The sequence below is a fragment of the Budorcas taxicolor genome, chromosome 5, assembly GCF_023091745.1.
Source record: "Budorcas taxicolor isolate Tak-1 chromosome 5, Takin1.1, whole genome shotgun sequence".
NCBI lineage: Eukaryota > Metazoa > Chordata > Mammalia > Artiodactyla > Bovidae > Budorcas > Budorcas taxicolor.
The window spans coordinates 55,257,966-55,276,219 of record NC_068914.1 but is presented as its reverse complement, the minus strand read 5'-3'; the positions used below and the strand labels follow the sequence as shown (position 1 = coordinate 55,276,219).

General features: G+C 35.2%; 1 protein-coding gene across 1 annotated transcript in view; it reads right to left on the bottom strand.

Moving 5' to 3' along the window:
• PTPRQ (protein tyrosine phosphatase receptor type Q) overlaps positions 1 to 18,254 on the bottom strand; it is a 236,614-nt gene that overhangs the window by 30,027 nt on the left and 188,333 nt on the right. Inside the window, exons 36-37 of the mRNA XM_052639801.1 lie at positions 3,640 to 3,666; positions 2,907 to 2,988 (exon numbers count right to left, since the gene is read on the bottom strand). Coding sequence (XP_052495761.1) covers positions 2,907 to 2,988; positions 3,640 to 3,666 — 109 coding nt within the window. The remainder of the gene's footprint in view (positions 1 to 2,906; positions 2,989 to 3,639; positions 3,667 to 18,254) is intronic.

The following is an 18,254-nucleotide window of genomic DNA, read 5'->3' as shown; positions in this document are numbered from 1 at the left end:
GTGAACAGTAAGGAACTCAGATGAGCTTACACTGAAAATACCTTGCATAGAGCTGGTCCTTGGGCTCCTGCTCTCCCTGGCACGGTTTCTCTGCCCTCTGTGAAGTCTGAGGTGAGGCAACCGTGCTAGCGACTCCTTTCATACTTTACTGATGGTTTCATCAAATATTCCCTGTGTATTATTTAATATTTCAACATCTACTTAGTAGGGGAAGGGAGTTGGTGATTTATTTTTTGTTTTTTCTCCTTGGGCAGTGTGATTTCATGCCTATTAATTGGTACAACAGTGGTCAGTTTGAGAAGATGCCAAAGGTCAATTCCTGTTCTCAGTGGGCATTGTTAAATCGATAGCAGAATCCAAAGGTGTGATTAAGAAATATCAGACACTGAAGGAGTGTCAGGGAACTCTGTTACTGATATTTTGGTGGAAAATCATGATATCTGTTGATCATTTAAAAAGCTGTTCAAGAGAATTTTATCAAGCTGATTTACATTTATGAAATTTAGGGTTTTCCATATTAGAAATGTCTCAGTTTACCAGATTCCCTTAAAAGTGCTATAACTGAGGGGTTTGCAATTTTTCAGCATTATTAAAAATTATTTTCTTAATTGGATAATTTTTTCCCTTCTCCCTTATTTTTCCTCTGAGAATTCTGGACAGTCTTTTGCATGTATATATGTGTTAATGAAGAGGGACAAGGTTAAGCATCTGAATTCTGGTGTTCTGGCACCAAAGGCTTCGAAAAAATTTTTGACCAAATGAGGAATCCTAGAGCAGCTTCCTTGTGTTAGGTTTTGGGAATATATATCAACGTATTTATATGAGACAAATAGAGGGGAAAAGAAAGGTGAATTGGAATCACCTTCTATTCTGTGTTTACAGAAGTCTCCATTTATAGAGTGAAATGACTGTGGCCTTGATAATCAATATTCAGTTACCAGGTCGATTGTTTGGTTAGTAATGTTACACTCAGTGGCCTTCTTATCAGGGCACATGGGGCTTCAACCAACTCTCCTAAATACTTAGCTCTTTCTCCTACTGTTTCTGCTGGTTAGTGGATCACAGCTGAGTGAGACTGTTTTGCATCCTTATGCTTTCGCACTCCTCCTTTCTCTCTAGAATACCTTTCCCCCTTTCTCTGCTCATTGGGCCTCTGCTCTGTCTTAAAGTTCATCTGGCCGGTCACTTTTTTGTAAAGTCTTTTCCAATTGCTCTCCAGACAGAGTTAAAGCTCACTTCTTTCTCTATCAGGACACTGTGTATTTGTGATTTCTTAGACATGTCTGCAGTTCTTATCATAAATATGAACTTCTTTATGTAGAAATCATCATTGTAATAACAAATGCTTATTGTGCCAGCCACTGTTCTTAGTATTACACATCATTCAATCAGTTTGGTATTCACAACTCAGTAAGATAGATACAGATGGAGGACACTGAAGAACAGAGAGTTTAGGTAATTTGCCCAAGGTCACCTAGCTATAAAATGCTGAATTGACATATATCAGTGCCTAGTGCAATTAAGAGCTTATTGATATTTAAGGTATAAGTGAATATGACCTGAGTTACAAGGTTTATCAAATATATGCATCAAAGATGCATTTGTTTATTAAAACAGTTTTGCTTTAAAAATTGACACAGCAGTAGGATGAAAAGCAATTTTAAAAAGCCATGTCCTTACTTATTTATATACATTTACTTAGTATATACACACAACATATATATATATAAAACCCAAGTTCTTAAAACCATGATCTCCAAAATAGTTAAACTAGAAACCTTCTCAGTATATGTGAAAATGTTATTGCTAATAAAACTTTTCAGATACTCAGTCATGTATAATGGAACTATATTCGCTAGATTCTAATGAAATTACCCTTTGGTTCCTGAAAAGTGGAAAGCTCTTGCTCTGTAAATGCTAAGAAGAGTTTTATGGTACCACTGATTTTGTTAAGTCCAGATCAATATTTAAGAAGCATAACCAAAAAGCTGTAGGAAATACCATTAATCTTCTCACATTTTTGTTATTACTCCCTGAGAAACTGAAATATTACAATCCTGAATTATCCAAGCCAATTGTTTGAGTCTTTGTTCACACACTAAAACGTTCATGAAAAAACAGAAATATTTGGTAACATTTAGAAATCTGTTTTTATTTTTCTCATACAAAATAAGTCAGGAAAGGGGCTCACAAATTTTAAGATAGCTTGTAGATCTAAGAAATGCCTTATGTTTTTAATGTAATTTCAATTTTGTAGATATATAAATGCTAAAAGCAGTAAAATTTATCTTCTAACTTTCAAATAGTCTTAAAGTGACAAATTCTTAACTTCATATATTCTCTTTAATGTGATAGAGCACTTATTCCATGATTTAAAAATAAGCCTGTAAAGCACAGGTGTTATTTATCTATTTTTGTACAGTTCTAAAAAACATTGTTTCTTATAATTTCTGGAAACATCAAATTCTGTTCTCAGGTTCCTCTATACCACTAACATAAACTAAGCAGGCAAATATGAAATGAGCTTCTTTAGTTTCAAAATCTAAAAGTTATTGAAATATATGGTACCACCCAAACCTTGCACACACACAAAAACCAATGCATCCAGCATTCTAGGGTTGCTTCTACATCTGGGTAGAAGAGAACAAACGGGGCCAGGTTGCCCTTGCTGGGGGGATGTCTGAGGAGCAGCACCTTTTCCTCACACAGTAGGTGAATAATTCTGTTCAGGTTGCACCAGAGGCTGCTCAGTGTAATGTTACTATCCAAACAATCAACCTGGTAATTGGGTATTGATTATCACGGCCAGAGTCCTTCATGGCCTTGCAAGCTTAAACGGGACATGAAATGTGACACGTGAAACGACTGGAGGTCTGGCAATGTTGTGACAACTGCTGGCAACATACCGAAAATTCTTCTTGAAACTTTAGGTTGTTGTTTGTGCAGAGCTCTTCAACATGCTGCAGGAAGGATTTCTTGCTTATCGGCCTCCAAAGAAAGGTATAAAATGGAGTTATGTTAGGTTCAGTTCTTTTCCTTTAGTCTGGACACTACCTTTATAGTTGACCAGTTAAGAGGACACAGGACGTTTCAAAACCACACAGCCCTTTAAAGTCACTCTGTCATATTTACAAAACTAGCTTTCCCCCTTTGAGTTCACTTTCTCTGTATTTCATGGTGCAGAAATCCTTCAAATTTTAAGTGACTTTAAATGAATGATTGCACATTTTAATGAAGAAAGTTTTTCAAGTAAATGTAAGGGCATAAAGTTATCATTGAATCCTAATGCATATAATACCTCTTTGTCATACAGAGAACATTTTATACATTACAAGGTTTTAGAAGATATAAAATATTGCAGTGACCTCATTCTCATAATGACATGGTTTCTAAACCCTGAGGAGTTTAGATATCCCTGTATTACTTCCCAAGCTAAAATACAGACATGCAGGCTTCACCCCAGAGAGAGAGAAAGCATTTCTCCAGTTACCATGCAATTAGTCATGCTTTTATGATTTATATCCAGCTTGGAGGTTGTTCTACCAAACATACAAAAAAGGAACCACACATTAAGATTCTTTGAATCAGGGAATCTAGAGTTGGTATTCAAAAAGAAGAAAAGATACTTAACAAACTTACTTGATGGATTTTCTATAACTAAGTAACCTGCAACAGAGATTGTGTTAAATGCATTATGAGTTGAGGGTACAGCTCTTGAGTTCTAGATTAAAATGAGAAAAACATGGTAAACAAGCAATTATGACATGCTATACCTTTAACTGATATGTGACCATTATTTTAAATTCTACATCATTTTTGAAATTATATTATTTGGACCCAAATATGGCCAAATAATAATTTGGCTTTTCTCTCAAGCTAAGAAGGTAATGTTTTATATTGCTAGGCATTTGGGGCATTACATCAGTACAAGTCACTTTTTAACATATTGCATAGTATTTATTGCCCTAAAAATGTAAATGTGAATGAAACTTTTTTCTTTGTCCATGAAGAATGCTGAATAAAGGAGGGTGATTATTTGGAAAATGACATCAAATTGCCTAAATCTTATTTCCTGAGTGAATCTTTGTGACTATATAACCATAAAAAATGACAGTCATTTCAGTTACTTTAGATATATATTTTTGTGACAGTTCATTAGTCGAGTTATTTATACTCTAAAAATTGAAATAATTGTAAACAGCCAAATAGACTGTACGACGCCCAAATTCAGAGATGGGCATATCTTCAATAACACATTTGTCATGCGCAACAAATTAGCACTGCAAAAAAACACAAAAGGCACAAAGTATGAAATAAAATGAAGAACATACACTTTTATCAAAGTTTATAATTTTAAATATCAGGGATAATTTTACCACATTTCTTAAGTGACAAGTATAAGAGGATGTGGATTTTGAAGTAAAGGACAAATGAAAAAATAGATGGAAAAATGTGGCTTAATAAATACTATGAAAATGGTCACAAAGGGGTTTGTTCAGTGAAGAAAACATTGAGTCAGAGTATATTTTATAACAGTACAGGAATTGGTGAAGAATACAGGGGTGCTGCAGTAACTGTTATCAAGAAGAAAGATGGAATTCTTCGTTAATGCTGTAGGTGTCCCCAGGCAGAAGGAAGTATTTCTCAGCCCACAGGGTATAACCTAGTAAGGCAACTCATAATCAGCATGGCATCACAGTGATAAATAGCATTACTAGAACAAAGACTTCCCTGGTGGCTCAGACGCTACAGCGTCTGCCTACAATGCGGGAGACCACGGTTCAATCCCTGGGTTGGGAAGATCTGGAGAAGGGAATGACAACCCACTCTCGTACTCTTGCCTGGAAAATCCCATGGATGGAGGAGCCTGGTAGGCTACAGTCCATGGGGTTGCAGAGAGTCGGACACGACTGAGCGACTTCACTTTCACTTTCAGAGCAGTGTCTTGGTGGCTGAGCTAGCAGGCTTCTCACAACCCCTTAGAGTGATTCTAAGGAGGCAGCAGAGAAAACCTGACTGACTGGATACATGGGCTTCCCTGCTGGCTCAGATGGTAAAGAATCTGTCTACAATGCAGGAGACCTATGTTCAATCCCTGGGTGGGGAAGATCCCCTGGTGAAGGATGGATATGGAGATGACTGAATGAGATATTGAATCAGGAAATTCCTTAATTTGGGGATAGGAAGACGAACTATATGAATTGGAGGTCCTGACTTCCAACACATGCAGTGGGAACTCAGGCAGCAGTCAATCTCCATAGAAAATAATTACCCCTCAGCCAAGACCAGCAAGAAAAGGCAACCATGAGCTAGACCCACACCAGTTCAATGGCCATGAATTTGGGCAAACTCCAGGAGATGGTGAGGAACAGGGAGTCCTGGTGCAGTGCGGTCCATGGATCGCAGAGCCAGACATGATTTGGCGACTGAAGAACAAAGACCCACACTACCCAAGCTCTTTAGGTGCCTGGTACCCTAATGTTCCGATGCCACGATACTCTTCAGAAACAGGAAAGGAATGGGAGTCAGGCTGGGCAAATCTTCAGAACTGAGCTTAAGATAGAAATGAATGAGATACTTGAATTAGCAAGATCGATGTCTCTGTTACCATGCAGAACTGGAAATTCTTGAGTTGTGTAGAGATCACTTTTTATAATATCAGGGAACATTATTCAGTTTATGAATGGTGAAGTTCAAACATCACATCTGCTTTAGTGACAAGCTTTTGATTCATCTTTTTAAGAACTGTCAGATAGCCATCCTGTAGTGGGGAGATTTTCTTTTCCCAGAGGATCCAGGGTTATTTGAGGTAGTACTGGCAAAAATATTTTTTTTCTGGGCTATCTAGAACCTGAAATAGAGCTAGTTTGTAGAGCAAGAAATAGCTGAAGCATCAGGTAATTATTATTCAAATCCTTGTTCTATTTTCACTAATGATCTGTTCTTATTTTAAAAGTATTAATATTTTATCTTTATAGTCAGTGTCTTTCCAGTGAAGAACTCTACAGAAGGTTGATTTTATTGTTTTACATTTGAAAGATCTCTCTAGAGATACGGATTTTTTTTAATTTTCCTGTATTGAAGTACAGTTGATTTAGTGTTGTGTCAGTTTTAGGTGTATAGAGATAGTGATTTTAAACTGTACCTGGCTAGCTATTAGATTTGGGTGAATATTTGTGAATTCTTACAAAATACAGTGCCCTTTTTGGCTTCAAATACCCGTTCCAACAATTACCAGCTATATTATTTTGAATAAGTCACCTCAACCTTTCTCAGTTCTTAGTTTAGACAATAGGGCAAACGTATGTAAATCAAGCTCATATATGTAAAATGCTGGGAAATTTCCACCCTTGACTCTGGAAGCAATATGTAAATGCTGTTTGGCTATCATTACTACTGTAATTACTAGTTCTAGTTTTATTGTGAAACTCAAGTTCCTTCTACAGATCTATTCTACAATTGATACTGATAAAAAGGATGAATTTTTTTTGTTTCTAAAAGAATATCCTAAATTTTACTCAAAACTAGGAAGACTAGATTGTGCTAAATTAAGCAGGGAGATTTCCTATTCTTCCTAATCAGAGTCCCAGAATAAAGAGTGATGAAAAGGTCGGTTTCCTAGTTCTCAATTCAAATTATAGATTAATCCCTAATAGTATAAAGGCTGTAATAATTCTCTTTTCACATTATAATGTGAAAGCATTTCTAATTGTGCCTGCATTTTTTACATTATTCTTTATAGCTACCCCTCATATTACCCTGTTTACACCACAGATATTTTCTATTAGTTTCTCCATTCCAGGTGTTTTACCACAACCAGATGCTGCTGATTGCTTAATAGCTAATTCAGATGTTAGCTCCTCTAAGGACCTTACCCTATTCTATTACAGAAAAAATAATTTCTTCATTCTATGAAACTAAACTTTTATGGACAAATCACTTTCCGTCTTCTATCATGGCTATATAAGTACATATATTAAGGACCCATGCATTGAGGTTCATGTATTACTTGAAGGCAGGGGCATGGTTAACATTTGGCTTACTGCAAGCTGCTCATAAACTCGTTTGTAGTAGACAGTGAATAAGTCATTGTTAAATATACAGCTGTGGATGAATTTAGACTAAGATACATAGTAAACTAAATACACGTGCTCTGATTATTAGGAGAGAATATCTGAATTAAATGAATTTTCCACAAAAATATTAATCGAGAATTCTCATGAGATGCTACTCAAAGGCTTAAACAAATATCAATAGATGCATCAATAAACAGTATACAAGTCTAAACAAAGCCAGGTCAAATCCTCTCACAACAGAAGTTTACAGGTGCTAGATACTTAGGAAGTTACATGAACAATAAAATTGCTCTTGTCTATACAAGTAATTTAGAAAATAGATTTAATAAAACAAGATCTGTTTTGGCTTTATTTACTTTTCAGTATCACTCCCTTAAACACAGTCATTTTACATACACTATTCTTCACATATGTTTTTACATAATGTGAGAAACAAGGCGTCTCATAGTCTGTTTTTACGAAATTTTCCAGTCTGTGCTTATCTCACAATTATATGTGAACTGAAATAAATACCTACCTAGACAGCTTAAAATCGAGAGGATATTTTGGCATAAATTACCTGTTTCAAATAACAATTAGTTTTTTTTTCTTGTTTTTGTTTGTAGTCTCCTTGTCATTGCCTTGATTCTTAGCCTCATATTGAATAAGTGTATTTTTCTCAAGTACTGGCTGCATTCTAAATTTTATTTTTCTTTGAAGTTTTAAAGTTTTACTTGTCAACAGGAAAAAAATAGTAATTTGGACAATTATGCAGGGAAGTGGTAAAGGAGATGGCCTATACTATAAAGAAAATGCACTGACTTATTACTGATGAAGAAATTAAATTCCTTTATGGAAAATTATTTGGTTAGATAAACATAAACTCACAGAAATTAATGTGTATGAAAATCAACAATGTTATTTCAGGAGTGCTATTTCAAATAAAGTGATCTATAGACATAGAGACTCAAAAATACTTTTTATTTACATTTTAAAAAAACTTAAAAACGTTACATGGAGAGTGTTTTAGACACTATAGTGAATAAGAGAACTTATTCACTCACAATAGTGAAGGATACTGTCAAATCATATTCATTAGTGTGTAAATCAATTTGGGAATTGTCCAGATTTCAATAAGATAACTGACCAATTTCTAATATAAAGGGCTAAACACATTTTATTACATGAATCTTAGCTTAAATCCTATGCCCTTTTGTTGAAAAGGGTATTATTTCATGTCTGGGCTCACTTTTTTTCAAAGTCTATCAAAAACTTAAATTCCACTCAGATTACTCTTGATAGATCCAGAGAGGAACCATTTATTTATGTTGGCAGTGGTGATTGAAGACCATATTGTCACAGAGACTCAGCTTTCCCTCAAGGTCAATTAGTTGAAATCTATAGGGAATTAAAATATAGTCCAGATAGAGAGCTACAGATGATAGCCTATAGATGGGCAGCTTAAATCAGCATTACCAGTGGCGAGAAGCTGTGTTTTCTACTTAACCAGTTTTGTTAGGTTAAAAACTTTACTGCCTTTACTATAAAAATATGTATTTCTCACATTAATATGTACCTCCTTTTCAACGAAGATTTTTGAAGAATCTATCTGGTGAAACATTAATTGATTTTTCTAAGTTTCGTAAAATATTGAGCGTGAGGTTTTTAGTTTATGTATTTCAATTCATTACTTTTTCCAATGTCCACATTAATTTCTACAATGACTATGTTACTTATCCAAAAAATTTACTGTAATGCTTTCAAAAGGATCTTAATTTTTGTTTTTTTTTTTCATTGTTTTTATTCGTTATGGGCTTTAGTATTCTTTCAGACTCTTATCAAATCACCAATGACTTTTCTCCGGTCTTTAGTACAAATTAAAAATATTATCCCAACCAATGGCTAGGACTGTGCAGCTGACTCTAAAATTTCACCTTATAAGGTAAACATGCCACCTTAATAAGTGAGTAATATAATTTTTTATCACAGTATGCACAGACCCCGGCACTTGTAGATGCCCGATTGATATTTCTTTCATCCAAACAAGGTGAAATGGAGTTTTAGATACATACAGGAAAGCAATGTTCTTGCTGTTGTCAAAGAGGTGATGTAAGATTTCCAGGGTGGCAAGAGTTGAATTTTCCTTATTACTAAGCACATGTGAAAACAAACTCTTGACAGATTCTTATTTGGTAAACTGTGTATTCTAAATTAAAATTGTAGTCCTAAACCTGGTTACCTCAGGGGCAAGAGGGCAGAAGCAGTAAAGAGGATAAAGAAACTGCTGACAGCTTTGTGGGGAGATCGGCAAAGGTTCTCAGGGAGGGGACTTAACGGAGAGCAGACGGATGACATAACACCATCTAAAAGGACGTCCTGACAGCCTGAACAGGCGGGCAGGTAAGTACAGAAATTACTCTCTCAGGGGTTAGAAGGTAACCTCAAAAAACCAGATTTGAAAGACTACTATATCTATTTTAACTGTGTTGATTTACGTAGAGGTGTTTAAAGATTCTGATTAACCCAAACTATATCGTTCTATCAGAGTAGGAGCTTTGACCAAACAGAGGACTGTTGACTGATTCTAGAAGAAATGTGGTTATAGAGGAGAGACAGTGAGGGTTCGATAAAAATGGAAGCGTTTTTCTCTGAGGTACTAATGGCAATCTGGTAAAGAATCTTCCTGCAATGCAGGGTACCCAGATTCAGTCCCTGAGTCAGGAAGATCCCCTGGAGAAGGGAATGGCTACCCACTCCAGTATTCTTGCTTGGACAATCCCATGAACAGAGGAGCCTGGAGGGCTATAGTCCCTGGAGTCACAAGAGTTGGACACAACTTAGTGACTAAGGTATCACCACTGATGGCATAAAGCCAAAAAGAAGAAAATAACAAAAGGATTCTGTTTAGTGATGACAGAGAAAGGCATTCGGCAGAGTTTCTCAACCAGACCATTTGTGAGTCTGGAACACTGAGAGGTCAGCTTTGAGTGCTGGTTGGAAATGGCATTTTCTGTGTGATGTGATCACTGAAATCTTTAGCTCAGGGGTGTTTTTGGCAGATTACTACCTGTAGTAGTTGAAATGAGCTTGTGTGGAATGTGAACCCAGAGTCCACCCATCAGACAGAGAACTCTTGTGTCATCGTAATAATAAGCCAGGAAACTTGTGAAGAAATCTAGGTGAAAACTTATTTTACAATCAAAGTTAACACAACAGGATAACACAGCAAATTTCTCAGGCCATGCACATTGTGAGTCAATGTGCATTCTGATAAGGTTAATTTATAATAGCATGCAATATCATAGAGGACACTTAGTAAGTAGAACGTTTCGAATACTCTTAACTGTTTTTTGTCTTTGGAAAAAAATAGCATATTAAACAACAAAACACTTCTTATCATGTATTTTAAAATATAGAGCACACCATCTGAAAAGATTAATCACAGCAGAGCTCTGCATCACCACAGTAACTTACTGGATGACAAAAATCTCCTTTCGTCTAAAGAAAAATGAAGAGTATCTGGAAGTAAAGATTAATTTTTTAGTATAAAAACACATACTGCATTGTTTTTTACTTGCTACTGTAAGAACATGAGCATGAAATATCTTGAAATTCATTCTACTGCTGGACATTTCTTGTCCCAAATTCACGTTTTGTTCAGACATTTCTTATCTGGATTCATATATTTTTGCCATTGCTTGCAAAATAGTTTAAGACAGAAGTAAAATTAACAACCAGAATCTGTCAGAGAACTGATGGAAATTAAAATGCTAACAATTTTACAAAGTATTTCATATATTGGTCAAATTTTGTGTATTCTTAGTGAAGTCACAGGAATTGTACTACTAAACACTTTTCAGTTTCTGTAAGATTGAACCTGTACTAAAATGCTATCATTCTTTTCCCCATTACACTGGAGAATCACAAAAGAAGCAGTTCTTAGAATAGAAAAGAAAATACTACTTGAAAGAAGAAAATACTCTGCATAGAAAATACTACTTGAAGAAGGATATCACGGGCCCTTGTCTTGTCAAGTGTGTTTGTGTTGATTGCATGTAGTATGCTTCAGAGTCAAATACACGCACACAGAATTATAGGTGTATGTTGATGCTTCGGAATCACACTGACCTGCTCCTGTCACCTTGGCTGTCCTGTTAACTAGATGCATGCTCTTGGACAGTTACTTAAATTCTCCAGGCATCTTTTATTTTTCATTTGTAAAATGGAGATCAGGAGTACCAACCACAAAAGATTAAATGACTTGGCTGAGATCATTACATACAGAATTGACCACATGGTAATTGCTCCTAAACAGTAGCAAGTATTATGTTAGCAAATCCTATATGTGAATGTAGACTGGGGCCATTTTTAATTTTACAAATATTATAAATAACAATAATAATACTGAATGTATTCTGATTTACAGTTTACAAAACACATTCATAGGATCCTTTTAAATGGTAAACTTCTGAATCCATATATATTTAATAAAAATTCAGCATGCAAACTTCTCAAGTTATTGATGAAAGATAGTCTTAAAATAGCCATTCGGTGATTTGCTTAATTTTATTAGAATTTTAATTCCTCTCATGATTACTAGGTTGGGCCTTGGTCTTAAGATAATGCACCATTACATTCACTCAACTAAAATAGGCAAGATAACTAGTATGGGATGATGCCCAAAATTTGAGGGGAAAAGTTGAGGACTGGAAGAAAAGGAGTATTTCTCAAATAATCTTAGTGACACTGATTGATATTTTCTATTTTTTCTGACTTAGTCACCAAAAGAAACATGACTTCTGAATTCAGTTTAGAAAGGAGACAGTGAAAATTAAAAAATTATTAGCCCGTATCTTTTCAAAATTCTCTTGGCTTATTTTGTGTTATAACTCTTTTGGAAAGGCAATCTGTGTTAAATTAGTTAAAAGCAAACCACAGGGCCAGTTGGGCTGAGCAGTGTTTTTTTTCTTTAAAATTATATCTTTATTCCTTTAAACTTTCCCAAGAATTTAATCCTAGATTTAACATAGAATTTTTTCCAGGAATATAGATAATCTATACAATTAAAATATTGCATTTTTTCAATTTCAGTGGGACTTTAAAAAAGAACTGAAATATAGTGAAATTACAATGTTATGTTAGTTTCGGGTGTACAGCACAGTGATTCCATTATATATATATATTATACTTTTTTCAGATTCTTTTTCCTTAGAGATTATTGCGAATACTGAGTATAGTTCCCTGTGCTATATAGTAGGTTCTTGTTGGTTATCTATTTTACATATGGAGTGAAATCACTCAGTCATGTCTGACTCTTTGCAACCCCATGGACTATAGCCCACCAGGCTCCTCCATCCATGGGATTCTCCAGGCAAGAGTACTGGAGTGGGTTGCCATTTCCTTCTCCAGGGGATCTTCCCGACCCAGGGATCGAACCCAGGTCTCCCACATTGTAGGCAGATGCTTTACCATCTGAACCACCAGGGAAGTCATTTTATTTTACATATAGTAGTATGTATATTTTAATACTATATTTTACATATAGTAGTGTGTATATGTTCATCTCAAACTCCTAATTTATCCCTCACCATTCCCTTTTCCCTTTGGTAACCATGAGTTTGTTTTCTATGTCAGTAAGTCTGTTTCTGTTTTGTAAATAAGTTCATTTGCATCTTTTTTTTGATTCCATATATAAGTGATATCCTATGATATCTGTCTGGCTTACTCCACTTAGGATACTTTCTAGGTCCATCCATGTTGCCGCAAGTGGCGTCATTTCATTCTTTTAAATAGTTCATTGTATGTAGGTATCACGTTGTCTTTATCTGTTGATGGACATTTAGAGTGCTTCTATGTCTTGGCTATTGTTAATGGTGTTTCAGTCAACATTGGGGTGCATGTTATCTGTTTTAATTAGAGATTTCTCAGGATGTATGCCCAGGTGTGGGATTATAGGATCATATGGTTACTCTTTTTAGTTTCTATGGAACCCTCCATACTGTTCTCCATAGTGACTGTACCAATTTACATTCCCACCAACAGTGTTCCCTTTTCTCCACCATCCCTGGCATTTATTGTTAGTAGATTTTTTGATGCTGGCCATTCTGACTGGTGTGAAGTGATACTTCATTTCTCTAACAGTGATGTTGAGCATCTTTTCATGTGTTTTTTAGCCATCTGTATGTCGTCTTTGAAGAAATGTCTATCTAGATCTTCTGCCCATTTTTGGATTGGTTTTTTTTTGTTTTATTTTGTTGATATTGAACTGCATGAGTTGTTTGTATAGTCTGAAGATTAATACCTTGTCAGTCACTTTGCAAATATTTTCTTCTGTGCACTTTCTGTTTTGTTTATGGTTTCCTTTGCTGTGCAAAAGATTTTTAGTTTAATTAGGTCCCATTTGTTTATTTTTATTTCCATTACTCAAGGAGATGGATCAAAAAAAAAATTGCTGTGATTTATGTCAGAGAGTGTTCTGCCTATATTTTGCTGTAAGAATTTTATAGTATCTGGCTTTACATTTAGGTCTTCGATCCATTTTGAGGTGTGTGTGGGTGGGTGTGGGTGTGTGTGTGTGGGTGTGTGTGGGTGTGGTGTTAGCGTTCTAATTTCATTCTGTTATAGGTAGCTGTCCAGTTTCCTGGCACTACTTATTGAAGAGGCTGTCTCTTCTCCATTATGTGTTCTTGCCTCCTTTGCCGTAGACTAGTTGACCACAGATGCATGCATCTATTGCTACTTTCTACCCTGTTCCATTGACCTGTAGTTTGGTTTTGCTGCCAGTACTATACTGTCCTGATAACCGTAGAATAGTCGGAAGTCAGGGAGGCTGACTCTTCCAGCTCCATTTTTCTTTCTCAAGATTGCTTTGGCTATTCAGGGTCTTTTGTGTTTCTGTACAAACTGTAAACTTTTTTTTATCTAGTTCTATGAAAAATTTCATAGGGATTTGATAGGGACTGCATTGAGTCTGTAGATTGCCGTGGATAGTACAGTCATATTCACAATATTGATTCTTCCAACCCACAAACATAATATATCTTTGCATCTGTTTGTGTTGTCTGTGATTTCTTTCATCGGCATCTTATAGTTTTTGGAGTACAGGCATTTTTGCCTTCTTATTTAGGTTTATTCCAAGGTATTGTATTCTTTTAGATGTGATGGTAAATGGGACTGCTTCCTTCATTTCTCTTTCTGATCTTCCATTGCTAATATATAGAAGTGAAACAGATTTGTGTACATTAGTTTTGTATCCTGCAACCTTGCTGAATTCATTGATGAGCTCTAGTAGTTTTCTGATAGCATCTTTAGGATTTTCTATGTATCATGTCATCTGCGAACAGTGAGTTTCAGTTTTCCAATTTAGATTCCGTTTGTGTCTTTTTCTTTTCTGATTGCTGTGGCTAGGACTTCTAAAACTATGTTGACTAAAATACATCCTTGTCTTATTCCTGATCTTAGAGGAAATGTTTAGCATTTCACCATTGAGTATGATGTTAGCTGTGGATTTATCATATATGGCCTTTAGTATGTTGAGGTATGGTCCTTGTATGCCCACTTCCTAAAAAGTTTTTCTTGTCATAAATGGATGTTGAATTTTATCAAAATATTTTTCTGCATTTATTGAGATGATCATTTAATTTTTATTCTTCACTTTGTTAATGTGGTATATCACACCGATCACTTTTCAGATATTGAAAAATCCTTGCATCCCTGGGATAAATCCCACTGGATCATGGTATATGATTCTTTTAGTATACTGTTGGACTCAGTTTGCTAGTATTTTGTTCCGGACTTAGTGATATTGGTCTGTAATTTCTGTGTGTGTGTGCTATCTTTGTCTGGTTTTGGCATCAGGGTGATGGCGGTCTCATAGAATGAGGTCAAAAGTGTTCCTTTCTGTGCAATTTTTGGTAGAGTTTCAGAAGGATAGGTGTTAAATCTTCTCTAAATGTGTGGTAGAATTCATCTGTGAAGCCATCTGATCCTGGACTTTTGTTTGTCGGGAATTTTTAAATAACAATTTAATTTCAGTACTTGTAACTGGTCTGGTCAGACCTTCTGTTTCTTCCTGGTTTAGTCTTAGTTGGTTGCACCTAAGAATTTGTCCATTTCTTCAGGTTGTGCATTTTATTGACATATAGTTGCTTGTAGTAATTTCATATGGTCCTTTGTACACTTGTGGTATCCATTGTAACTTTTCCTTTTTCATTTTTCATTTTATTATTTTGGGCCCTCTTATTTTTTTTCTTGATGAGTATGGTGAAAGTTTTATTACATTTGTTTATATTTTCAAAGAATCAGCTTTTAGTTTCATTGATCTTTTCTATTGTTTTCTTCATCTCTATTTCTGCTCTAATCTTTGTGATTTCTTTCCTTTTACTAACTTTGGATTTTGCCTGTTCTTTCTCTAGTTGCTTTAGATATAAAGTTGGGTTGTTTGAGATTTTTCTTATTTCCTCAAGTAAGTTTGTATCATTAAACTTCCCTCTTAGAACTGCTTTTGTTGTGTCCCATGGGTTTTGGAGCATCGTGTTTTCATTTTCATTTGTCTTTGTATTTTTTTATTTCCTCATGATTTATTCTGTGGTCCAGGCTCAGTAATTTTAAAGAGACAGGTCTGTGCTACCAGTGTGTATGTATGCTCATGTTGCTAATATTTTCTCCTAGAAACATTTCTCACTTCAATGTGTTAATGACGAAAGAGCCATCACAAAACGTTGTTTTGTGAATTTGTTTATCAAATAGCAAATCTCAGTGTTATCTTCTAATCTGGTGAATGTAGAATAGATGAACCCAAATATTAAATATTCTTCCTAATATATATAGCTTGTGTTCACTAAAAATATCAAAATGGTATAATGAAATGATATCATTATCATTCTAAACAAGAATTTTAAAACATTTTCTTTGCATATCACTGAATGTTCTCTTGGATTTATAGAGTTCTAAATCTTTGAGTTTCATTAGTTTTCAAGATGAAAAACAATGAGAGAATTCATCTTCAGGTCCTTAATGAAACAAGGTATAATATAATCAAATAATATGAGTTTACATATATGGAAATTATAGGAAGAATCTTAAAAAATGTATATAGCTATACATGCATATATAATTTCTTAACTATAAGACCTTAAGTAAGTCCTAAAGTTGATTTAATATCAATTATTGTAATGACCATTTTTGGTCAATCAGATAACTTCATTAAAATTAATATTTTAACTGCTAATTAGATATTTTATCATTTCTGTTACGGACAAGTGACAAAATATAACACTGAAGAAAAATGGCAGTCCAATTAGCATGAAGAAAGTGGGCAGTTTGGAAGGAAAAAAATTTGCCTAAACCTCAAGTGGAAAGAGCATATGTTAGTTGGGTAGATTTAAAGGAAATTGTCTAAGTTCCTTCTTGTAAATGACAGACACGTGGCATAAGTTACTCAGCAATTTGGAAGCTAACTCAAACTCCTTGAGTCTTCACTCCCAGAATCTACCATCCGTCTTTGTGGCTCAGTCCTCATCAGACATGTGTGGCTTTTGATAGGTTTAGGCTTTCCCACACCTGAAATACAGGCAAAGAGCTCTAGAGGCTCACTGAGGAATGACTGCATGCATATGTGCACACGGCTAATTATGCATCTGTTAGTTACTATATTTTCTAGTCTTATCATCTAATGTATGTGACTTTATTAACATGAAAATCCTTCAATAAATAATAAAGCTGGAGACAGTTATTTTAATAAATTTCTGTAATCAAACAAAGCATATTAGTATGTGACATTGGAATTACCAATGTATTACAGTTATGATTACTAGAGTCATAACAAAGAAGCAAAAAGCATTGAAAACTAAAATTCCTAACTTTGATATTACTAGCAGTAATATATACCAGTTTTCTATGTGCAAAAGTAGATTAAAATTATTCGAAATATACTTTAAAGGCAATTCTACATCTATTTACAAATAAAGTGATATATATAAACAAACATGGAAGCAGGAAAATAATGAGTTAATGTTAAATGAGGCTGTCCTTGAATATTAAGTACCCAATAATAAACAATCTATACAGTCTTTGCCCACCTTTTCCATTAGCTGTCATGACAGATATTTAAAATATATATATTATCCCTTTTTGATAATGGCTGTGTTCAGCGGAGTAGGGGGCAAGCTGTGAAAACACAGAGCTTAGAGAATCTGACCTCACATAGCCTCTATAGAATGGTAACCTTCTTTAAAAAGAATACTTTCTCCAATACTGACTTTTTCCACTGTATTATAACTGCTAAAGATCCACATACTAGAGACTTTTGGGCAATTAATAAAGATTCTTTGGTTTGATTCCTGGGTCGGGAAGAGCCCCTGGAGATAGGCTGGATGGGCTGCCCACTCCAGTAATCTTGGGCTTCCCTGGTGGCTTAGCTGGTAAAGAATCCCCCTGCAATGCGGGAGACCTGGGTTAGATCCCTGGGTTGGGAAGATCCCCTGGAGAAGGGAAGGGCTATCCACTCCAGTATTCTGGCCTGGAGAATTTGGACTGTAAAGTCCATAGGGTCACAAAGAGTTGGACACGACTGAGCGGCTTTCACTTTAAAAAAATACTGTAAGCATGTTTGGATGCTTAGAAATTCACATGAACAGATTCAACTAAATTGTTCAAAAACTAGAATTAATTAATTACACAGAGATTTGAAGTTTCATTCCTTTTACGCTTCACATGTAGAAGAAAGATGGAGATCCCAGGCCTTAATTGAGAAAGGGATGTGGAAAGGGAGTTGGGCCCACAGGGGTAAAGGAGAAGAAACTTCCTTTTACTATGCACCAGGACCCTTATAAAACTGAGGCATAGCCTAATACTGTTGATGTTTTATTGTTTCTATGATAGGATTTAGCTTGGGCAGGTTACCCTGCAGATCTATTGATCTTTTATATGGTTTAAAATGTAACTATCTTACAGTCTTTGGAGCACTACCCATTTTAGATAGGATCAACCTGTATTAGAACATAAACAAATGTAGATAAGTAAAAAGGAATTTTCACATCCAACGAACCAAAGTACTTTGTAATTTACTGATAACACCGAATAACTTTCATTTTGTAGCATTCGGAAGGACCCTGCTTATCAGATGACAGTTCCATCTATAGCACATACTAGATATTTTTAGACATGCTAGAAATACTTGTGCAAAGTCAGTCTATTAGG